We start from the raw sequence: 20,876 nt of genomic DNA, 5'->3' as shown, positions 1-20,876 counted from the left end.
TTATAGGAGCTACCAAAAATTAGTTATATGTGGTGACTAAATAATTAATTTTGTATATCATTGTGCAAGAAAAAGGATGTTGGTAGATCTCCTAAACTCATATGATCTGAGGGAGACTGTGTTTTTTGCAATCTGGGTGCAAGGGAACAGTAGCACATCCACAGACAATATTTTTATTCATTCTTCATTACTAGATGGGCATTCTGTTAGTAAAAGGGTGAATGGCCATTCACAGATTTCAGTGGCCTTGCACAAATTTTAACACTAACAGGTTTTTGTACTCAAAAATGTTACTTATAATTACAAACTATGTAGGAAAGCTAATCAAATGCAACATAGAGTTTTTTAAACCTCATTAAGGAACAAGGGTGGCAGGATGTTTATAGCGCCGATAACATGGATCCCCATTCCAGTGGGATAAGGATATCATGTAGAACAAAGCGGGAATTATATAAAAATGTTAGAAGTAGTCACAATCAAGCTGCAGTATCCCATTACATGATTGTTAGGTGCTTAAAATGTTATAAGGAAGGCAAAGAGTATGAGGTATACAAATAGAATAGATGATTCACAGGATAAAATTAAAACCATATGGTCAGTTGTGAAGGAAGTGTCTAGTCAGCAGCACAAGGTCAACGATATAAAGTCAGTTCGTAGTAAAAATATTTCTGTTACTGGTATGTCAGATATGTGTACAGTATTTAACAATCATTTTCTGAGCATTGCTGGCGAATTATATAAAAACATACTTTCTACAGGGAATCACATAATTCTCTTGGAAAATGCCTTTCCGATATTGATATCTGAAATACTTCTCTGTGATATTGACAAGGGAGAGACTGAGTCAGTAATTAAGTCACTGAAGACTAAGGACAGAACACTGAAGTACTGTGCTGCACATGTTAGCCCTATACTTAGCCATGTTTGTAATTTTTCCTGTAAGAATGGTCAGTTTCCTGAACAATTAAAGTACTCAGTAGTAAAGACGCTTTATAAAAAGGGAGAAAGGAATAATGTAGACAATTTTACAACTATTTCTACGCCATCAGTGTTTGCTAAAGTTATTGAAAAGGCTTTATATGTAAGGACAATTGATCATTTTATATCACATAATTTGCTATCAAACGTAAAGTTCGGCTTTACAAATGGTTCAAAACTGATAATGCCATATTCTATTTTCTCTGTGAGGTACTAGATGGATTAAACGAAAGGTTTCGAACGCTAGGCATAATTTTCGATTTAACTAATTGCTGTTTGCTGATAACACTAGCTTGGTAATAAAGGATGATGTGTGCAACATTGGCTCTGTTTCAAATAGTGCAGTTCTTGACATAAGTTCATGGCTTGTAGAAAATAAACTAACGCTAAATCAGTAAGACTCAGTTCTTACAGTTTCTAACACGCAATTCAATGACACCCGACGTTTTAATTTCACAGGATGGGCATATGGTTAGTGAAACTGAAGAGTTCAAATTTCTAGGTGTTCAGATAGACAGTAAACTGTCGTGGAAAGCCCACGTTCAAGATCTTGATCAAAGACATAATGCTGCCATTTTTACGATTCGATTGGTATCTGAAGTAAGTGATCATTCGACACGAAAATTAGTCTACTTTGGTTATTTTCATTCGCTAATGTCGTATGGTATTATATTTTGGGATACCTCTTTCCATTCCGAAAGGATATTTTTGGCACAGAAAAGGGCAGGTCGGGCAATGAGTGGTGTAAGTTCGCGAACCTCTTGTCGACCCCTGTTCACTAATCTGGGTATTCCGAAATTGACGTATCACTATATATATTCTTTACTGTCGCGTCTTGTTAACAATATCAGTTTATTTCCAAGAATCAGCAACTTTCACTCAGTTAACACTAGGCAGAAATCCTATCTGTATTTGGATCGCACTTCCGTAACTCTTGCGGAGAAAGGTTTGCAGTATACTGCTGCATCCATTTTCAATAAGCTACGACTCAAATTCAAAAATCTTAGCAGTAGTCCACGCGCTTTCAAATCGAAGCTGAAGAAATTCCTCATGAGTCTTTCCTTATATTCTGTCCAGGAGTTCCTTGAAAAATTAAGCTGATTCTATGTTATATTGTTGACTGATTTTACTTAAACTTATGGCTTGACTTTTTTTGGGTTCATAAACATTTTATTTTATCTGTTATTACTTTTGTGCTGTAATTTCATGTACTGACACGTTCTATGACCTTGGAGATTTGCTCAATTTGGTCCTATGGAACTACACGTGTAAAATACAAATAAATAAATCAACAGAAGCAAGTGACTACAGCGGGTTGGACATGTGGCTCGGATGGAGGACAAGTGGCCTTTCCAGCTCCTGAATTTCATTCCCACAGGGAGGAGACCTCTGGGAAGGACAAGGAAGTGGTGGAGGGATGGCCTTCATTAAGACCTGCCACAGTCAGTGACAGATGTGTACGGATGGCAGATGACAGGGGTGGACACAGGACAATGGAGCAGGTTCTGTCGCAGCGCGCGGTCCATTGTGCGTGATCGGCTAAAAGTAACGTAACGCGCCTACACATTGGAATAATTGAAATAATTGATGATACGTGTTCCCAATGTCTGGAAGAAATATCGGTTCTGAGGAACAAATTAAATCGAAGAAAATGAAGAATCAGTTACAACCCAATCGTTACTGCTCGACTATTTCTACGCAATAACGATCGAAAGAATTTCGACGAATGATAAAAAATGCAAAATAGTGAAGTTTCAGATAATGAAGTTAAATATGTTTTAGTTTGGATTGCAATGGTTATAGAAAATGCTCGCCTGCTCACGGTGTGGGCGAAGCGAACAATTTTGTATAGTTGTTTCTCTATTTGGAAAAGTATTTATGTAATGATTAACACAAGACAATCAGGGGGAACGGACTCAGTAACCCTGACTCGAGCTCAGATTCAAAATCACGGTTAGCAACATAAAATAAATCTAATCGTGAAATCAATACATCAAATTGCGCTAATCACAAACAGTTGACTGTTAATTGTTTGGCACTCAGTTTGCCTAAAAATAGCTTCACGCAGCCTACCACAGAGCGTACTATTAATATTTCGCTTATCGTAATTGCTTGGCTCTAATGGTTTTGAAAGGAATGTGCAGATGCCTTGGAAAGAAGGAAGGAAGCCAGGCGCAAGTGGCTGAAGGGGACAAATCTTCCGGCACAGGTCAAAGTTCAATTTGAGGAGTCCGAAAGACTACACAAGCAACTCTGAGAAGAGTAAGAGTAAGAGGAAGTACATAAGGGATATCATCAAGCAGAAACAGACTTCAGAGGACGAAAGACTAGGGAAATGTTTCTGAAGGTGAAGTACCTCTGCAAAGGTCACCAGGCCAAGCAGAAATGTGTCAAAGATTCCCACGATAAGATCCTGACGAATGATAGCGACATAGCTGAGAGATGGAAAGAGTACTTTCGACAGCTGCCAAATTGTGATGAATCCGAACTGCAGTTTGATTTCCAGTACCCAATTACAGCCGGTGCACATTATCCCCCACCTACCCTGGATGAGATAAAAACCAGAATCAGACACCTTAAGCAGAATAAGAGTCCAGGTGAAGATGGAATATAGGCTGAAATTATCCCGGCAGGAGGAGAGAAAGTTGCAGAAAGAATACACCAACTGATACAGGCAATATGGACCAAAGAAGAACTACCAGCAGAATGGAAAACAGCTCTGATTTGTCCAATACATAAGAAGGGCGACAAACTCAAATGCGACAACTATCGAGGAATCGCCTTGCTTGACGTCTGCTATAAGATCCTGTCCAATTGCCTCATACATAGACTTCAGCCAGTGGCAGAATCGGTGATTGGGGAGTACCAGGGAGGTTTCCGGCCAGGACGGTCAACAGTAGATCACATCTTCAGTCTCCGGCAGCTCACTGAGAAACTGGGTGAATATGGTAAAGATTTGCATATTTTACTCGTTGATTTTAAGAAGGCTTATGATTGCATGCATCGCAAGAGCCTGCTCAGCTGTTTAAGAGAGTTAGGCCTGGCAGAGAAACTCATCAATCTGATAAAAATCTGTCTGAGCGAAACACGTATAAAGGTGAAGATGGGAAATCGCGTAACTGAGGAATTTAAAATTGTGACAGGACTCAGACAAGGAGATGGGCTGTCCCCTACCCTGTTCAACTTTGCCCTCGAGAAGATTGTACGTGAGCCCTTCGAAAGAGAACGAAGGGATTGAAATCGAAGGAAAGAGACTGGCATACTTAGTCTATGCAGACGACATCTGTTTACTCTCTAGGTCTGAAGAAGAGTTGGAGCAAATGACCAAAGCACTAAAGGAGGCTGCCAGCAAATTTGGGCTAAATATAAACGAAGCCAAGACAGAGTACCTCGTTATGTCACGTGGTCATTGTCAGACTGATGGTAATCTAAAATCACTGAGGTGGGAGACCCGTCCTGCAAGAAAGTGCATGAATTCAAATACCTAGGGGCATTTTTCTCTGAGAACTCGTCATGTGAAGCAGAGATCAGTGCCAGCATACAAGCAGGAAACGAATCTTACCACAGCCTATCACAACTGCCTTGGTCCAGATATCTCTCTAGACAATTCAAGATTGACTGTACAAAACCCTGATCCAGCCTATTGTTCCATATGGCTGTGAGACATGCAGTATCCGGAAACATGACTTCCATAAGCTCCTCGTTTTCGAGAGAAAGATCTTCGGTCCGGTTCTGGATGCAGACACAGTGGAATGGAGGATCAGATACAACCAAGAGTTTGAGGAACTATACCAGCAGCCCAACATAGCAGGAACTGTCAAAGCCAAACGAATACAGTGTGGCCCGGATGGAGGATGGAGGATCACAGATGGCCTCGGAAGCTCCTGGATTTCACACATACGGAAAGAGACCCCCAGGGAGACCCAAGAAGCGTTGCAGGGATGGACTCCATGAAGATTTAAAGCAAGTGTCAATAGATGTGGACGGATGGCGGATAGCAGCAATGGACAGAATACAGTGGAGGAGGAAACTTGTAGAAGCGTGCGGTCCACTGGGCTTCATCACGTAGTAGTAGTAGTAGTAGTAATATTGTAATTGTTCTTAAAGAAATATTTTCTGTTAAGCAAAATGTATCTTATTAGCGTGTAACTACTGATTAACTTTTGCATAGCATTGTTAAGTATTTTGGAAACGAGAGCAGAAATTATTTATCACACAAAGAAATTAAACATACTGATCTACAATAATCTTTAAAAACTCACTGAAATTACTTTTTCATACTGTTATTTAAATAAAGATTTCGCTAAGCAACAAAGTCCATTATCTTTCAACTATTTTTCAAGTTTTGATAACTTTCACTTTTTTAAACAAATTATCAAAATTAAAACGGCTCAGCAGTTTTAGTCTTTTTGTCATCACTGGTGACACTTGGTTTTAATTGTTAACGACAAGATAGGACGCTACTTGATAAATTGTTCGAGTTTAAGCACTCATAACACAGCGTTAACTTTAAGTTGGAATTATTCACAAAATGAAACTACAACGTTGGCTAGCTTTGACACACTTCTGATGTTAAATTTGGTCTGGTCTTACTTCAGTGAGTGGCTGCTAGTCCTCCGACAGTGCATGGCAACATGCTCTTTTTAGTGTCGGTTTGCAATAAACAATTTTGGGTCCACAGTGCTCTGCTTTCATATTAATTCCTCTTGATACTTTTTTGCACTGTGCCCAGTGAATACCGTTATTATGCCTGGCCATAACATACAGTTCTTCCAGTCTGGTACCTCACAACCCCAGTTACCAAGTTGCAACCACTGTGGTGAGTAGAAGACTTCGTCAATAACGTAATGCTGGTAGACCAAACAATAACATGATAATCAACATTGAGTGAACATTCCAGGATGTATATACATAGTTTTTTTGTGAATGGTACTCGCACTACACGCCACTAGCTACTACAGTGACTGTGTCAGTCTCTACTGTACAAGAGCTCGCGTCAGACTCAACTGCAGTGTGCGCGTCCGCCCCCAGCGACGATGTTCCCTGCTTCAAATATGAGGTCTGTGCAAAAAATTCCGGTACATTTCTGATTTCCTGCCAATGGTGTGTTGGAGCGAATTCCTGTTGGCATCCCTGCACAAGTCTGTGTGTAATGTGTAACTGCCGGAAGTTTGATTGTTGTTGTGTCTGTTAGTTATTGTTCACTGCTGTATTTAGTAGAATGTTGTGTCGCACAGTTCGCGAATTTCGAGATGGCAGAGATAAGGGAGCAACGCATCTGCATTAAATTTTGCGTGAAACTGAACAAAACCCCTACAGAGACACACCAAATGCAAGAAGCTTATGGTGACGAGTGGTTAAGCTGTACTTCAGATTACGAATGGTTCACATGGTTTAAAAACGGCCGGATGGAAATTAAAGATGGCCCTCGTACAGGAGGCCCTTGACGTCTACCGACGACGCTCATATCGGGAACGTCAACTAAACTGTGCGTGCCAATCGAAGACTGACTGACCGAGATATTGCAGAAGAATGTAACATGTCAGTTGGATCACGTTATGAAATGCTGACACAGCATCTTAGAGGGGGGGTTGGGTTGTTTTGGGGAAGGAGACCAGACAGCGAGGTCATCGGTCTCATCGGATTGGGGAAGGAAGTCGGCCGTGCCCTTTCAAAGGAACCATCCCGGCATTTGCCTGGAGCGATTTAGGGAAGTCACGGAAAACCTAAATCAAGATGGCCGGACGCGGGATTGAACCGTCGTCCTCCCGAAGGCGAGTCCAGTGCCTAACCACTGCGCCACCTCGCTCGGTGCATCTTAGAATACATCGTGTTGTTGCCAAGTTCGTATCACGGCTCATGTGTCGAGACCAGAAAGATCTTCCCCTTGCAATCTGTGAAGAGCTTTTAGATCGCGCAAATAAGACCGAGGCGTTCCTTAAGAGAATCATAACGTGATGAGACGTGGGTCTACGGTTATGATATTGAGACCAAGATCCAATCTTCACAAGGGGTCGGGAAAGGTTCACAAAGACCACAAAAGCTCGTGACGTCAAGTCAACTGTCAAAGCCATGCTAACAGTTTTCTTCGACTCTGAAGGATTGGTTGGTCACGAATTCGTTACCACAGGGACTAACTGTTAATCGATGGTACTATCGGGAAGTGTTGCGACGCCTACGAGAAAATGTGAGAAGGAAACGGTCTGAAATGTGGCGACACAATTCGTGGCTCTTGAATCACGATAACGCACCCGCACCTTAGTCCCTGCTGGTGCGTGACTATTGCACAAAAAATGAAATCACTGTGCTGCCTCATCTTCCGTATTCTCCAGATCTGGCCGGTGCGGACTTTTTTATTTCCAAAGTTTAAAACCCCGTTGAATGGATGAAGATTTGCAACGACAGACGAGATAAAAGAATTAAGACTGCTTCCGGAAGTGGAAACGGCGTTGGGAGTGGTGTACCAACTGCAGAGTATTTCGAAGGAGACCTTGTACGGTAAGTAAAGGCAAGCGTACAAAAATTTTGTGGACAAAGTTCTTGAATATATTGAGCAGATGTCGTATACTCTTTGACTGTTCACAATAACAAATTGCCCTGACAAGACCAGCGTGCTTACTACGAGGGTTATTCCGAAAGTAAGGAACGATCAGTCGCGAAATGGAAACCACAGTGAAAAATCCGATGACGTTTTGCACAGGTGTACTGGGCAGTGGCTCTAGTATGGCCGTCGATCGCGTTACGTCGTTCTTTCTAGTTCTGAGCACACAGGAAGCACTTAAGGTACCTAGAACAATGGTGTATCCCGCCAAGTACGAGGGCCTGGTGAGAGATTTCGCCTGAAGCTATGCAGCCAACATTACATAACTGTCGTGCGTTTTCTTCTTCAAGACAAATCTCACCCGCATTCTGCAGGGGCAATGAAGATGCGCCTGCATCGTTTTCAATTGGAAATGTTTGATTACCCACAATACGGCCCCCAATTGTCTCCCTCTGAGTTTCATCTCTCCTCATGTGAACCGCCGGCTATGAAGACAACGTTTTGGCGCAGACAACAAACTGTAAGCCAGTGAAGAGAACTGGCGGAAAGCACTGACGGCCACCTTCTATAACGAGGGTATTGGAAAGTTGGTACAAAGCTACGACAAATGTCTTATGTCGGATCGGCGACTATGGAGATAAGTAGCTGGAAGTTGTAGCTAACTGCTGCAAATAAAACAGTTTTGATTTTCACTGAGGTTTCCATTTCGCGACCTATCGTTCCTTTCTTTCCGAATAGCCCTCGCACATGCTATTACATACTTCTTTTTTAAATGGTTCGAATGGCTCTGAGCACTATGGGACTTAACATCTGAGGGCATCAGTCCCCTAGAACTTAGAACTACCTAAACCTAACTAACCTAAGGACATCACACACATGCATGCCCGAGGCAGGATTCGAACCTGCGACCGTAGCGGTCGCGCGGTTCCAGACTGTAGCGCCTAGAAACGCTCGGCCACCCCGGCCGGCTCTTCCTTCTTAGTTATTGAATTTAAATTGTTTAAAAATATTCATTGATAAGAAAATATTTACAAATTAGAGACAAAATACACTACTGGCCATTAAAATTGCTATACCACGAAGATGACGTGCTACAGACGCGAAATTTAACCGACAGGAAGAAGATGCTGTGATATGCAAATGATTAGCTTTTCAGAACATTCACACCTACAACGTGCTGACATGAGAAAAGTTTCCAGCCGATTTCTCATACACAAACAGCAGTTGACCGGCGTTGCCTGGTGAAACGTTGTTGTGAGGCCTCGTGTGAGGAGGAGAAATGCGTACCATCACGTTTCCGACTTCGATAAAGGACGGATTGTAGCCTATCGCGATTGCAGTTTATCGTATCGCGACATTGCTGCTCGCGTTGGTCGAGATCCAATAACTGTTAGCAGAATATGGAATCGGTGGGTTCAGGAGCGTAAAACGGAACGCCATGCTGGATCCCAACGGCATCGTATCACTAACAGTCGAGATGACAGGCATCTTATCCGCATGGCTGTAACGGATCGTGCAGCCACGTCTCGATCCCTGAGTCAACAGATGGGGACGTTTGCAAGACAGCAACCATCTGCACGAACAGTTGGACGACGTTTGCAGCAGCATGGACTACCAGCTCGGAGACCATGGCTGCGATTACGCTTGACGCTGCATCACAGACAGGAGCGCCTGGAATGGTGTACTCGACGACGAACCTGGGTGCACGAATGGTAAAACGTCATTTTTTCGGATGAATCCAGGTTCTGTTTACAGCATCATGATGATCGCATCCGTGTTTGGCGACATCGCGGTGAACTCACATTGGAAGCGTGCCCGGCGTACTGGCGTATGACCCGGCGTGATGGTATGGGGTGCCATTGGTTACACGTATCGGTCACTTCTTGTTCGCTTTGACGACACTTTGAACAGTGGACGTTACATTTCAGATGTGTTACGACCCGTGGCTCTACCCTTCATTCGATCCCTGCGAAACCCTACATTTCAGCAGGATAATGGACGACCGCATATTGCAGGTCCTGTACGCGCCTTTCTGGATACAGAAAATGTTCGACTGCTGCCTTGGCCAGCACATTCTCCAGATCTCTCACTAATTGAAAACGTCTGGTCAATGGTGGCCTAGCAACTGCCTCGTCACAATACGCCAGTCACTACTCTCGAAGAACTGTGGTATCGTGTTGAAGCTGCATGGGCAGCTATACCTGTACACTCCATCCAAGCTCTGTTTGACTCAATGCGCAGGCGTATCAAGGCCGTTATTGCGGCCAGAGGTGGTTGTTCTGGGTAGTGATTTCTCAGGGTCTATGCACCCAAATTGCGTGAAAATATAATCACATGTCGGTTCTAGTATTATATATTTGTCCAATAAATACCCGTTTATCATCTGCATTTCTTCTTGGTGTAGCAATTTTATTGGCCAGTAGTGTATATTACATAAAAATTACTCCATTGCTCAAAATTGCAACATTAATGTTGCGAAAATCTCTAATGTTATACACTGTGTTGTTGTGATACAGTAAATGTAACTATGGAAAAACACTCTTAAAGCAATAGCTCCCCAACCCATTCTGCCCTCCTGTAAGATACGTTTCTGAAAGTCTGTTTGTAATTAGTTTCGCATGTATCTCGTATCCAGAGATCGAAAGAGTAATACGTCTATAGCTGTGACACATTATCACCATCACGAATAGGAGGTGGTTGGTTTGCGCGCTTTCCCGAGGAGCTGCTTAGTCAGCCGGCAGGGAGCCTGTGCGCCTCGTCGACAGTTAGGCGGGGGCCGAGCGAGAGGAGACCCTTTGCCTCCCACCTGTGGCCGGCGCCTCGCTATAGGAGCCGCGGCGGCTTATCTGGCGGGTCAGTGCGAGACGCCCAGCAGACGGCGCGACAGGATGGCCGCCTTCGACCGCAGGTTCGTCAACGTCGTGGTGCTCGGCCTGGGCTTCATGTTCGCCTTCACTGCCTTCCAGACCATCGGCAACATCGAGGTGGGGCCGACGCTCTTTCTACACGTACATCTGTACTCTGCAAACCACTGTCACATGCTTGGCAAAGGGTCCTTCACATCACGTATCAGGATTTCTTCCCATAAGCAAGTCACGAAGGATGTAGCAAGAATTTTGTCAAAGGGAGGGTCGGATTTGTTGTAGAGGACCGTAAAAAGACTCATGTCTTCCATTTATTCTGAAAGTCTCCACAAATAACCATGAACCATTTTACATTAAATGAATCCGCAATTGCAATTGAGGACAACCATCAGCTGTAGAATGTAATGACAATGAAAATTTGTACCTGACCGGGACTCGAACCCGGATGTCCCGCTTATCGCGAGCAGTTGCCTTGCCATTTGTCGTCTGTGACCTGTACAACCACTATGTACGGGGCGTTCCAAAAGTCTCTCCGCAGTGCCGTACGATTGTTAGCCACGCGTGCCGTGTGATTGTTCGCCTGCCTGGGTTACTTCCCTTCAAGTGGACTCTCCCAACATTCCACTGTTTCGTTTATCTCAGCTTGTGTTAAGTGAAATACTGAACGGTTATTTTCAACAAGATGGTGCAACCGCGCATACAGCTCGCGTTTCAATGTCGCTCTTGTTGATGTTCTTGGTGATCGGATAATTTCACTGGGTCCTTGACCTCCACGATCGCCTGATCTAACACCACCTGACTTTTCTTTTCTTTTGGGCTGCAACGAAAGCAACTGTCTATAAAAAACCGTCCATCGATGAATTGAAAACTGCAACATCCGCTTTCACTGCTTCTGTTACACAAGATATGTTACAGCTTGTGTTTGGAAACATGATTAGACGAATTGAATTGTGTATTCGACAACAGGGGGGACACTTTCAACATTTAATGTGAAAATTTGTAAGTAAAAATGAATATTCAATAAATTAATAACTTGTATTCCACTGAGTTTCATTTCGGTATATTCACTACGGCATGCGGCACGCGCGGCTAACAATCATACGGTACTGCGGAGAGACTTTTTGAACACCCCGTATATTCCTACATAGGTCAGCCGTTGTACTTGGAATTCGCATCCCCGGCATCGGCAGATAAATACGGCTTTGCAGTGCCTGTGTTACTCTGATTGCGATGCAAAGTTATGCATGCTTATAATTTCGTTACTTACAAGTGCTGTGTTTTGGCAAACCACTAACAAGCAGTTATGTTCCAGTCTACCTTCATCCTCCAACGCGATTTTACAGTCTTCTTTCAGTCGGGATTTGAACTGCGGAAGTTGTCAGGAACGAACGACCGCAAAGTTTTTCGAACACCGTGATTATTATCGGCAGAGGTTTTGGAATAGACAGACCTATGTTCGACGGAGAAGCTAGAACAATTTTTGGTGGCGAAAATGCAAAGTATCTGTAGTTATTAACTTTCCCAAATTTCCTCATTTAAATATGCATCAGTTACTTTTTGCACTGCAAAAAACATTTTCTGCGGAATGTCCCTGCAGACAAATGCAAGAGCCTAAATTAGTAAAATTTTGATTATTATTATTTTTCCATCATATGGCTTTCAGTGTCGGGAGTCTCGTAAAAGGTGTTCGGCTCGGCTTCGACATAGCTCTTTTCATTTAGCCGGATGGGCTACATCTTTAAGGGAACTGGAATCTGTTAGGAAAGAAAGATATTCGGTGGAATTGTCTGTGACCTATACTACGAGACTAGCCCCAAAGCCGGCCGACGTGGCCGAGCGATTCTAGACGCTACAGTCTGGAACCGCGCGACCGCTACGGTCGCAGGTTCGAATCCTGCCTCAGGCATGGATGTCTGTGATGCTCTTAGGTTAGTTAGATTTAAGTAGTTCTAAGTTCTAGGGGACTGATGACCTTAGAAGTTAAGTCCCATAGTCCTCAGAGACATTTGAACCATTTGAACTAGCCCCAACATTTGCTTAAACTGAAAATGGGAAACCACAGAAAACCATTATCAAGGTTGCAGGTGGTTGGATTCGTAGCGCCTCACCTCCCGAATCCAGGGATTGTTAGCTCAGCGGCTCAACACGCAGAGCTATCCCAAATCGCTGGAGAATTTGGAAAACTGGTTACTGTACATCGCTTTAAAATAAAATAAAATGAATCACAGGGAAAGACTGAATTCTGACATTGCATGTTTTTCCTTTAATTGTGCGTGTTTAGTCATTTGATGATGCATGGGTGCATGCACATTTTAAGATTAATTGTGCATGAAATGCATGTATAGTATTACAAGAGCATAAATAGATTTTGGACGAAAGAGGGAGGGAGGGATGCAGGGCTCGGACGAATTCAAGCAGCCCGCTGAAAAAAAATCTTGATTGGAACGAACTATAGGACGTGCTTTCGCTCTCCATAAACTCCTGTCCATCGTTCCGTATCGAACTGTTCTCATAATTGAGTACCGTCCGGGTGACCAGATTGGGCGATATTTTGCCATTTGTGCTACAATGATAGAATATTGAGCAAATGCTTCAAAGAGATGCAACCATCGCCGTTTGGGCGATATTTTTGTTGATCAACGCGATTTTTGGGCGAGAGAGACAAATCCAAGTGTATTTTTATGCACTGATTTAATTTAATGTTATTTGTAATGATATTTACTGTTGTGCTGTCTTGTGAAATACTGCAATATTGCAACCTCTAAGTTCTACTAGGCTCCAAAAAACGACTCCAGTGCTCACATTAAACAGCTATAGACAAGTAATTAGGGTATTATAGTAGTGAGTACATACTTTTAACTTGGCGTAACGCTAGCAGTCGGATCATAATCGATTTTCCTCTGCTATCGTGAACCATGGACCTTGCCGTTGGTGGGGAGGCTTGCGTGCCTCAGCGATACAGATAGCCGTACCGCAGGTGCAACCACAACGGAGGGGTATCTGTTGAGAGGCCAGACAAACGCGTGGTTCCTGAAGTAGTTGCAGGGGCAACAGTCTGGATGATTGACTGATCTGACCTTGTAACACTAACCAAAACGGCCTTGCTGTACTGGTACTGCGAACGGCTGAAAGCAAGGGGAAACTACAGCCGTAATTTTTCCCGAGGGCATGCAGCTTTACGTATGGTTAAATGATGATGGCGTCCTCTTGGGTAAAATATTCCGGAGGTAAAATAGTCCCCCATTCGAATCTCCGCGCGGGGACTACTCAAGAGGACATTGTTATCAGGAGAAAGAAAACTGGCGTTCTACGGATCGGAGCGTGGAACGTCAGATCCCTCAATCGGGCAGGTAGGTTAGAAAATTTAAAAAGGGAAATGGATAGGTTAAAGTTAAATATAGTGGGAATTAGAGAAGTTCAGTGGCAGGCGAATACAGGATCATAAATACTAAATCATATAGGGTTAATGCAGGAGTAGCTTTAATAATGAATAGGAAAATAGGAGTGCATAGTGAACGCATTATTGTGGCCAAGATAGACACGAAGCCCACGCCTACCACAGTAGCACAAGTTTATATGCCAACTAGCTCTGCAGATGACGAAGAAATTGAAGAAATGTATGATGAAATCAAAGAAATTATTCAGATAGTGAAGGGAGACGAAAATTTAATAGTCATGGGTGACTTGAATTCGGCAGTAGGAAAAGGGAGAGAAGAAAACGTAGTAGGTGAATATGGATTGGGGATAAGAAACGAAAGAGGACGCCGCCTGCTAGAATTTTGCACAGAGCACAACTTAATCATAGCTAACACTTGGTTCAAGAATCATAAAAAAAGTCTGCATACATGGAAGAAGCCTGGAGATACTGACAGGTTTCAGATACACTCCTGGAAATGGAAAAAAGAACACATTGACACCAGTGCCGTAGGGGACCGCACCGCCACTTCCCAGCAGATTAGGGACACTGTTGCTCCTGGGATATCGGCGAGGACCATTCGCAACCGTCTCCATGAAGCTGGGCTACGGTCCCGCACACCGTTAGGCCGTCTTCCGCTCACGCCCCAACATCGTGCAGCCCGCCTCCAGAGGTGTCGCGACAGGCGTGAATGGAGGGACGAATGGAGACGTGTCGTCTTCAGCGATGAGAGTCGCTTCTGCCTTGGTGCCAATGATGGTCGTATGCGTGTTTGGCGCCGTGCAGGTGAGCGCCACAATCAGGACTGCATGCGACCGAGGCACACAGGGCCAACACCCGGCATCATGGTGTGGGGAGCGATCTCCTACACTGGCCGTACACCACTGGTGATCGTCGAGAGGACACTGAATAGTGCACGGTACATCCAAACCGTCATCGAACCCATCGTTCTACCATTCCTAGACCGGCAAGGGAACTTGCTGTTCCAACAGGACAATGCACGTCCGCATGTATCCCGTGCCACCCAACGTGCTCTAGAAGGTGTAAGTCAACTACCCTGGCCAGCAAGATCTCCGGATCTGTCCCCCATTGAGCATGTTTGGGACTGGATGAAGCGTCGTCTCACGCGGTCTGCACGTCCAGCACGAACGCTGGTCCAACTGAGGCGCCAGGTGGAAATGGCATGGCAAGCCGTTCCACAGGACTACATCCAGCATCTCTACGATCGTCTCCATGGGAGAATAGCAACCTGCATTGCTGCGAAAGGTGGATATACACTGTACTAGTGCCGACATTGTGCATGCTCTGTTGCCTGTGTCTATGTGCCTGTGGTTCTGTCAGTGTGATCATGTGATGTATCTGACCCCAGGAATGTGTCAATAAAGTTCCCCCTTCCTGGGACAATGAATTCACGGTGTTCTTATTTCAATTTCCAGGAGTGTAGATTATGTAATGGTAAGACAGAAATTTAGGAACCAGGTTTTAAATTGTAAGACATTTCCAGGGACAGATGTGGACTCTGACCACAATCTATTGGTTATGAACTGAAGATTAAAACTGAAGAAACTGCAAAAAGGTGGGAATTTAAGGAGATGGGACCTGAATAAACTGACTAAACCAGAGGTTATACAGAGTTTCAGGGAGAGCATAACGGAACAATTGACAGGAATGGGGGAAAGAAATACAGTAGAAGAAGAATGGGTAGCTTTGAGGGATGAAGTAGTGAAGGCAGCAGAGGATCAAGTAGGTAAAGAGACAAGGGCTAGTAGAACTCCTTGGGTAACGGATGATGAAAGGAGAAAATATAAAAATTCAGTAAATGAAGCAGGCAAAAAGGAATACAAACGTCTCAAAAATGAGATTGACAGAGAGTGCAAAATGGCTTAGAAGGGCTGGCTAGAGGAGAAATGTAAGGATGTAGAGGCTTATCTCACAAAGGGTAAGATAGATACTGCCTACAGGAAAATCAAAGAGACCTTTTGAGAAAAGATGGAAACCCAGTTCTAAGCAAAGAAGGGAAAGCAGAAAGGTGGAAGGAGTATATAAAGGGTCTATACAAGGGTGATGTACTTGTGGACAATATTATGGAAATGGAAGAGGGTGTAGATGAAGATGAAACGGGAGATATGATACTGCGTGAAGAGTTTGACAGAGCACTGAAAGATCTGAAACAAGGCCCCGGGAGTAGACAACATTCCATTAGAACTACTGACGGCCTTGGGAGAGCTAGTCCTGACGAAACTCTACCATTTGGTGAGCAAGATGTATGAAACAGGCAAAATACCCTCAGACTTCAAGAAGAATATAATAATTCCAATCCCAAAGAAAGCAGGTGTTGACAGATGTGAAAATTACCGAACAATCAGTTTAATAAGTCACAGCTGCAATATACTAACGCGAATTCTTTACAGACGAAACGAAAAACTAGTAGAAGCCGACCTCGGGGAAGATCAGTTTGGATTCCGTAGAAATATTGGAACACGTGAGGCAATACTGACCCTACGACTTATCTTAGAAGCTAGATTAAGGAAGGGCAAACCTACGTTTCTAGCATTTGTAGACTTAGAGAAAGGTTTTGACAATGTTGACTGGAATACTCTCTTTCAAATTCTGAAAGTGGCAGGGGTAAAATACAGGGAGCTAAAGGCTATTTACAATTTGTACAGAAATCAGATGACAGTTGTAAGAGACGAGGGCCATGAAAGGGAAGCAGTGGTTGGGAAGGGAGTTAATACCTACTCCTAATTTTTCTTTTGTTTCCTTCACTGCTTGCTCAATATAAAGACTGAATAACTTCGGGGAGAGAATCCATGGAGAAGTAATAAAAACTTTGAGGTTTGCCGATGACATTGTAATACTGTCAGTGACAGCAAAGGACTTGGAAGTGCAGTTGAACGGAATGGATAGTGTCTTGAAAGGAGGATATAAGATGAACATCAACAGAAGCAAAACGAGGATAATGGAATGTGGTCGAATTAAGTCGGGTGATGCTGAGAGAATTAGGTTAGGGAATGAGACACTTAAAGTAGTAAAGGAGTTTTGCTATTTGGGGAGCAAAATAGCTGATGATGGTCGAAGTAGAGAGGATATAAAATGTAAACTGGCAATGGCAAGGAAAGTGTTTCTGAAGAAGAGAAATTTGTTAACATCGAATATAGATTTAAGTGTCAGGAAATCGTTTCTGAAAGTATTTGTATGGAGTGTGGCCATGTATGGAAGTGAAACATGGACGATAAATAGTTTGGACAAGAAGAGAATAGAAGCTTTCGTAATGTGGTGCTACTGAAGAATGCTGAAGATTAGATGGGTAGATCACATAACTAATGAGGAGGTATTGAATAGGATTGGGGAGAAGAGAAGTTTGTGGCATAATTTGACTAGAAGAAGGGATCGGTTGGTAGGACATGTTCTGAGGCATCGAGGGATCACCAATTTAGTATTGGAGGGCAGCGTGGTGGGTAAAAATCGTAGAGGGACACCAAGAGATGAATACACTAAGCAGATTCAAAAGGATGTTGGTTGGAGTAGGTACTGGGAGATGAAGAAGCTTGCAGAGGATAGAGTAGCATGGAGAGCTGCATCAAACCAGTCTCTGGACTGAAGACCACAACAACAACAACTGCTATCGTTGGCTGATTATCGACAGTGTGTCGTATTTTTGAAAACAGAAATATCTTTCAGTTTCACAAAACGGAAGTTGGTAGTTAGGTCATGCGTAATTTCGTTTATGTGATTTGGGAGGGGGGGGGGGGTGATCAGAACCGCCAGGACCCCCCCACCTTTTGGCTACGTCCTTGAGATCACACCAATACTCAAGAAAGGAAACAGGAAAAATCCGGTGAATTACAGAAAAGTATCACTGACGTCGATTCCTAGCAGGAGTTTGGAACACACGCTGTGTTCGAACATTATGAATTATTACCTGGAAGAAAACGATTTTTTGATATGTACCCAATACGGACTCAGAAACAATTGTTCTTGTGAGACACAACTAGCCCTTTATGCCCTCGAAGTAATTTGTGCTATCGACAGGGGATGTCAAATTGATTACATACTTTTAGAATTCCAGATGGCTTCCGACATAGTTATTCACAAGTGGCTTCTAATCAAATTGCGTGCCTACGGAGTATCGTCTCAGTTGGGCTGGATTCGCTATTTCCTCTCAGAAAGATCACAGTTCGTAGTAACTGAACAGTTTAGGAGGGAATCTGAGCAGCTCTAGATTGTTTGCAGACGATGCTGCCATTTACTGTCTCGTAGAATATTAAAACCAACTTCAAAATGACTTAAGCCGCATTCACACACGCAACAAAACTGTCGCCACAGCTGGTGGCATATTGCAGTTGCATGTGTGAACCCCCTGTTCGTAGTGTCGCAACTTAAGAGACGGGACATTTGTCATGCTACAAAAAGTTCAACTTGGTTGTACTTTGTTGCGCCACTTCCCTTCCACCACTGCTCCCTGGTGGCAGTATTTCGAAACACAAGCATTCTGTCGCAGTTATCGCGGAGTAATTGCAGCTGCACTCCACTCGATTTCAGTGTGGTTTCATTCTATCACTGAAAAAAGTGAAAACAGTGGTCAGCAGGTACACTTTCGCAGCTTCTGGAAATACAAGAACAGCAACATATGCTTGTTTCCCTGCAGCAGTGTGTCTTTATGTGGGGTGGAGGGTGGGAGGTCGGAGGGGCAATATTTGAAATTCAGTGACATATCCTACAATCTTAAAAGATTTTTGAATGAATAAATAATTAAACTTAACATAAGTAACCAAAAAAGCAGGTCGTATTAACTTCGTGATTTGTGAGACCAGCACTGCATAAATTGTGGATAGTATGCAGCAAATAGCTCCCGAGTTTGATGTGGCAGCTGTTAAACTAAAAAGTAGTTATTCGAAATGCGTATCTCAACGAGTATAATAAGTTTGTAAAATCTTGGAAGGGTGGCGCGTCTCCAGATGAAATTTACTTGCCATCTGTTGTTTAGTTTGCTATTGCAGGCAGCGTTTTCGCCTGCGCGTGTTGTTTCTTTTATAATTGTGTTCATGGCCCCTGATTTACCCTTGTGTGAAATCTATTTCTGGATTCAACATTTGGGTTTTGTCTTCCTAGTATTTAACTTTTGACACAGCTCTTACTGCCATAACCTGCACTATTACATTCACACCTGCCCATATGATTTAAATTGATGCCATATTGAAAGCTGTGGAACTACGTAGATTTTATGGCGTCCTGTGTGAACAATAGCTGACGGTGTCACTACAGAAAGCCACAAGCTGTGGTGCCACATTAGTTGCGTGAGTGAACCCGGCTGTAGACACGTTATTTGCATGGAGCGAAAAGTGGCAACTGGCCCTAAATAATGAAAGGTGTAAAGTCAGCCACTTGAGTGCTAAAAAGAATCCGTTAAACTTCGTTCAGTCAAATGTGTGTGTGTGAAATCTTATGGACTTAACTGCTAAGGTCATCAGTCCCTAAGCTTACACACTGCTTAACCTAGATTATCCTAAGGACAAACACACACACACCCATGCTCGAGGGAGGGTTTAGTCAATGAATCACACAACTATAAAGAACGTCAATTCAACGGAATACCTGGGAATTACAATTACGAACAGCTTAAAATGCAACGATCACAAGGACAATGTTGTGGGAAAAACTAACCACAGAATGCGATTTAATGGCAGAAGACTTAGTAAATGCAATAGGGCTGCTAAAGAGATGGGCTACATACACTACGCTTGCCTGTCCTCTTCTGGAGTATTGCTGTGCGGTATGTGATCCAAATCAGATAGAACTGAAGAACATGGAAAAGTTCAAAGAAGGGCAGCTCGTTATGTACACTCCTGGAAATGGAAAAAAGAACACATTGACACCGGTGTGTCAGACCCACCATACTTGCTCCGGACACTGCGAGAGGGCTGTACAAGCAATGATCACACGCACGGCACAGCGGACACACCAGGAACCGCGGTGTTGGCCGTCGAATGGCGCTAGCTGCGCAGCATTTGTGCACCGCCGCCGTCAGTGTCAGCCAGTTTGCCGTGGCATACGGAGCTCCATCGCAGTCTTTAACACTGGTAGCATGCCGCGACAGCGTGCACGTGAACCGTATGTGCAGTTGACGGACTTTGAGCGAGGGCGTATATTGGGCATGCGGGAGGCCGGGTGGACGTACCGCCGAATTGCTCAACACGTGGGGCGTGAGGTCGCCACAGTACATCGATGTTGTCGCCAGTGGTCGGCGGAAGGTGCACGTGCCCGTCGACCAGGGACCGGACCGCAGCGACGCACGGATGCACACCAAGACCGTAGGATCCTACGCAGTGCCGTAGGGGACCGCACCGCCATTTCCCAGCAAATTAGGGACACTGTTGCTCCTGGGGTATCGGCGAGGACCATTCGCAACCGTCTCCATGAAGCTGGGCTACGGTCCCGCACGCCGTTAGGCCGTCTTCCGCTCACGCCCCAACATCGTGCAGCCCGCCTCCAGTGGTGTCGCGACAGGCGTGAATGGAGGGACGAATGGAGACGTGTCGTCTTCAGCGATGAGAATCGCTTCTGCCTTGGTGCCAATGATGGTCGTATGCGTGTTTGGCGCCGTGCAGGTGAGCGCCACAATCAGGACTGCATACGAACGAGACACACAGGGCCAACACCCGGCATCATGGTGTGGGGAGCGATCTCCTACACTGGCCGTACACCACTGGTGATCGTCGAGGGGACACTGAATAGTGCACGGTACATCCAAACCGTCATCGAACCCATCGTTCTACCATTCCTAGACCGGCAGGGGAACTTGCTGTTCCAACAGGACAATGCACGTCCGCATGTATCCCGTGCCACCCAACGTGCTCTAGAAGGCGTAAGTCAACTACCCTGGCCAGCAAGATCTCCGGATCTGTCCCCCATTGAGCATGTTTGGGACTGGATGAAGCGTCGTCTCACGCGGTCTGCACGTCCAGCACGAACGCTGGTCCAACTGAGGCGCCAGGTGGAAATGGCATGGCAAGCCGTTCCACAGGACTACATCCAGCATCTCTACGATCGTCTCCATGGGAGAATAGCAGCCTGCATT

At 44.3% G+C, this 20,876-nt stretch overlaps 1 protein-coding gene across 1 annotated transcript in view; it reads left to right on the top strand.

Annotated features, from left to right (window-relative positions):
• The first annotated feature begins 10,407 nt into the window (after window positions 1-10,407).
• The window catches only part of LOC124619965 (UNC93-like protein MFSD11), a 175,599-nt gene continuing 165,130 nt past the window's right edge, over window positions 10,408-20,876 (top strand). The window contains exon 1 of the mRNA XM_047146627.1: window positions 10,408-10,503. Coding sequence (XP_047002583.1) covers window positions 10,408-10,503 — 96 coding nt within the window. The remainder of the gene's footprint in view (window positions 10,504-20,876) is intronic.

Source organism: Schistocerca americana, chromosome 6 (genome assembly GCF_021461395.2).
Source record: "Schistocerca americana isolate TAMUIC-IGC-003095 chromosome 6, iqSchAmer2.1, whole genome shotgun sequence".
NCBI classification, from domain to species: Eukaryota; Metazoa; Arthropoda; class Insecta; order Orthoptera; family Acrididae; genus Schistocerca; species Schistocerca americana.
Note: the sequence above shows the minus strand (reverse complement) of the source record. Positions and strands in the feature narration are given on the sequence as shown.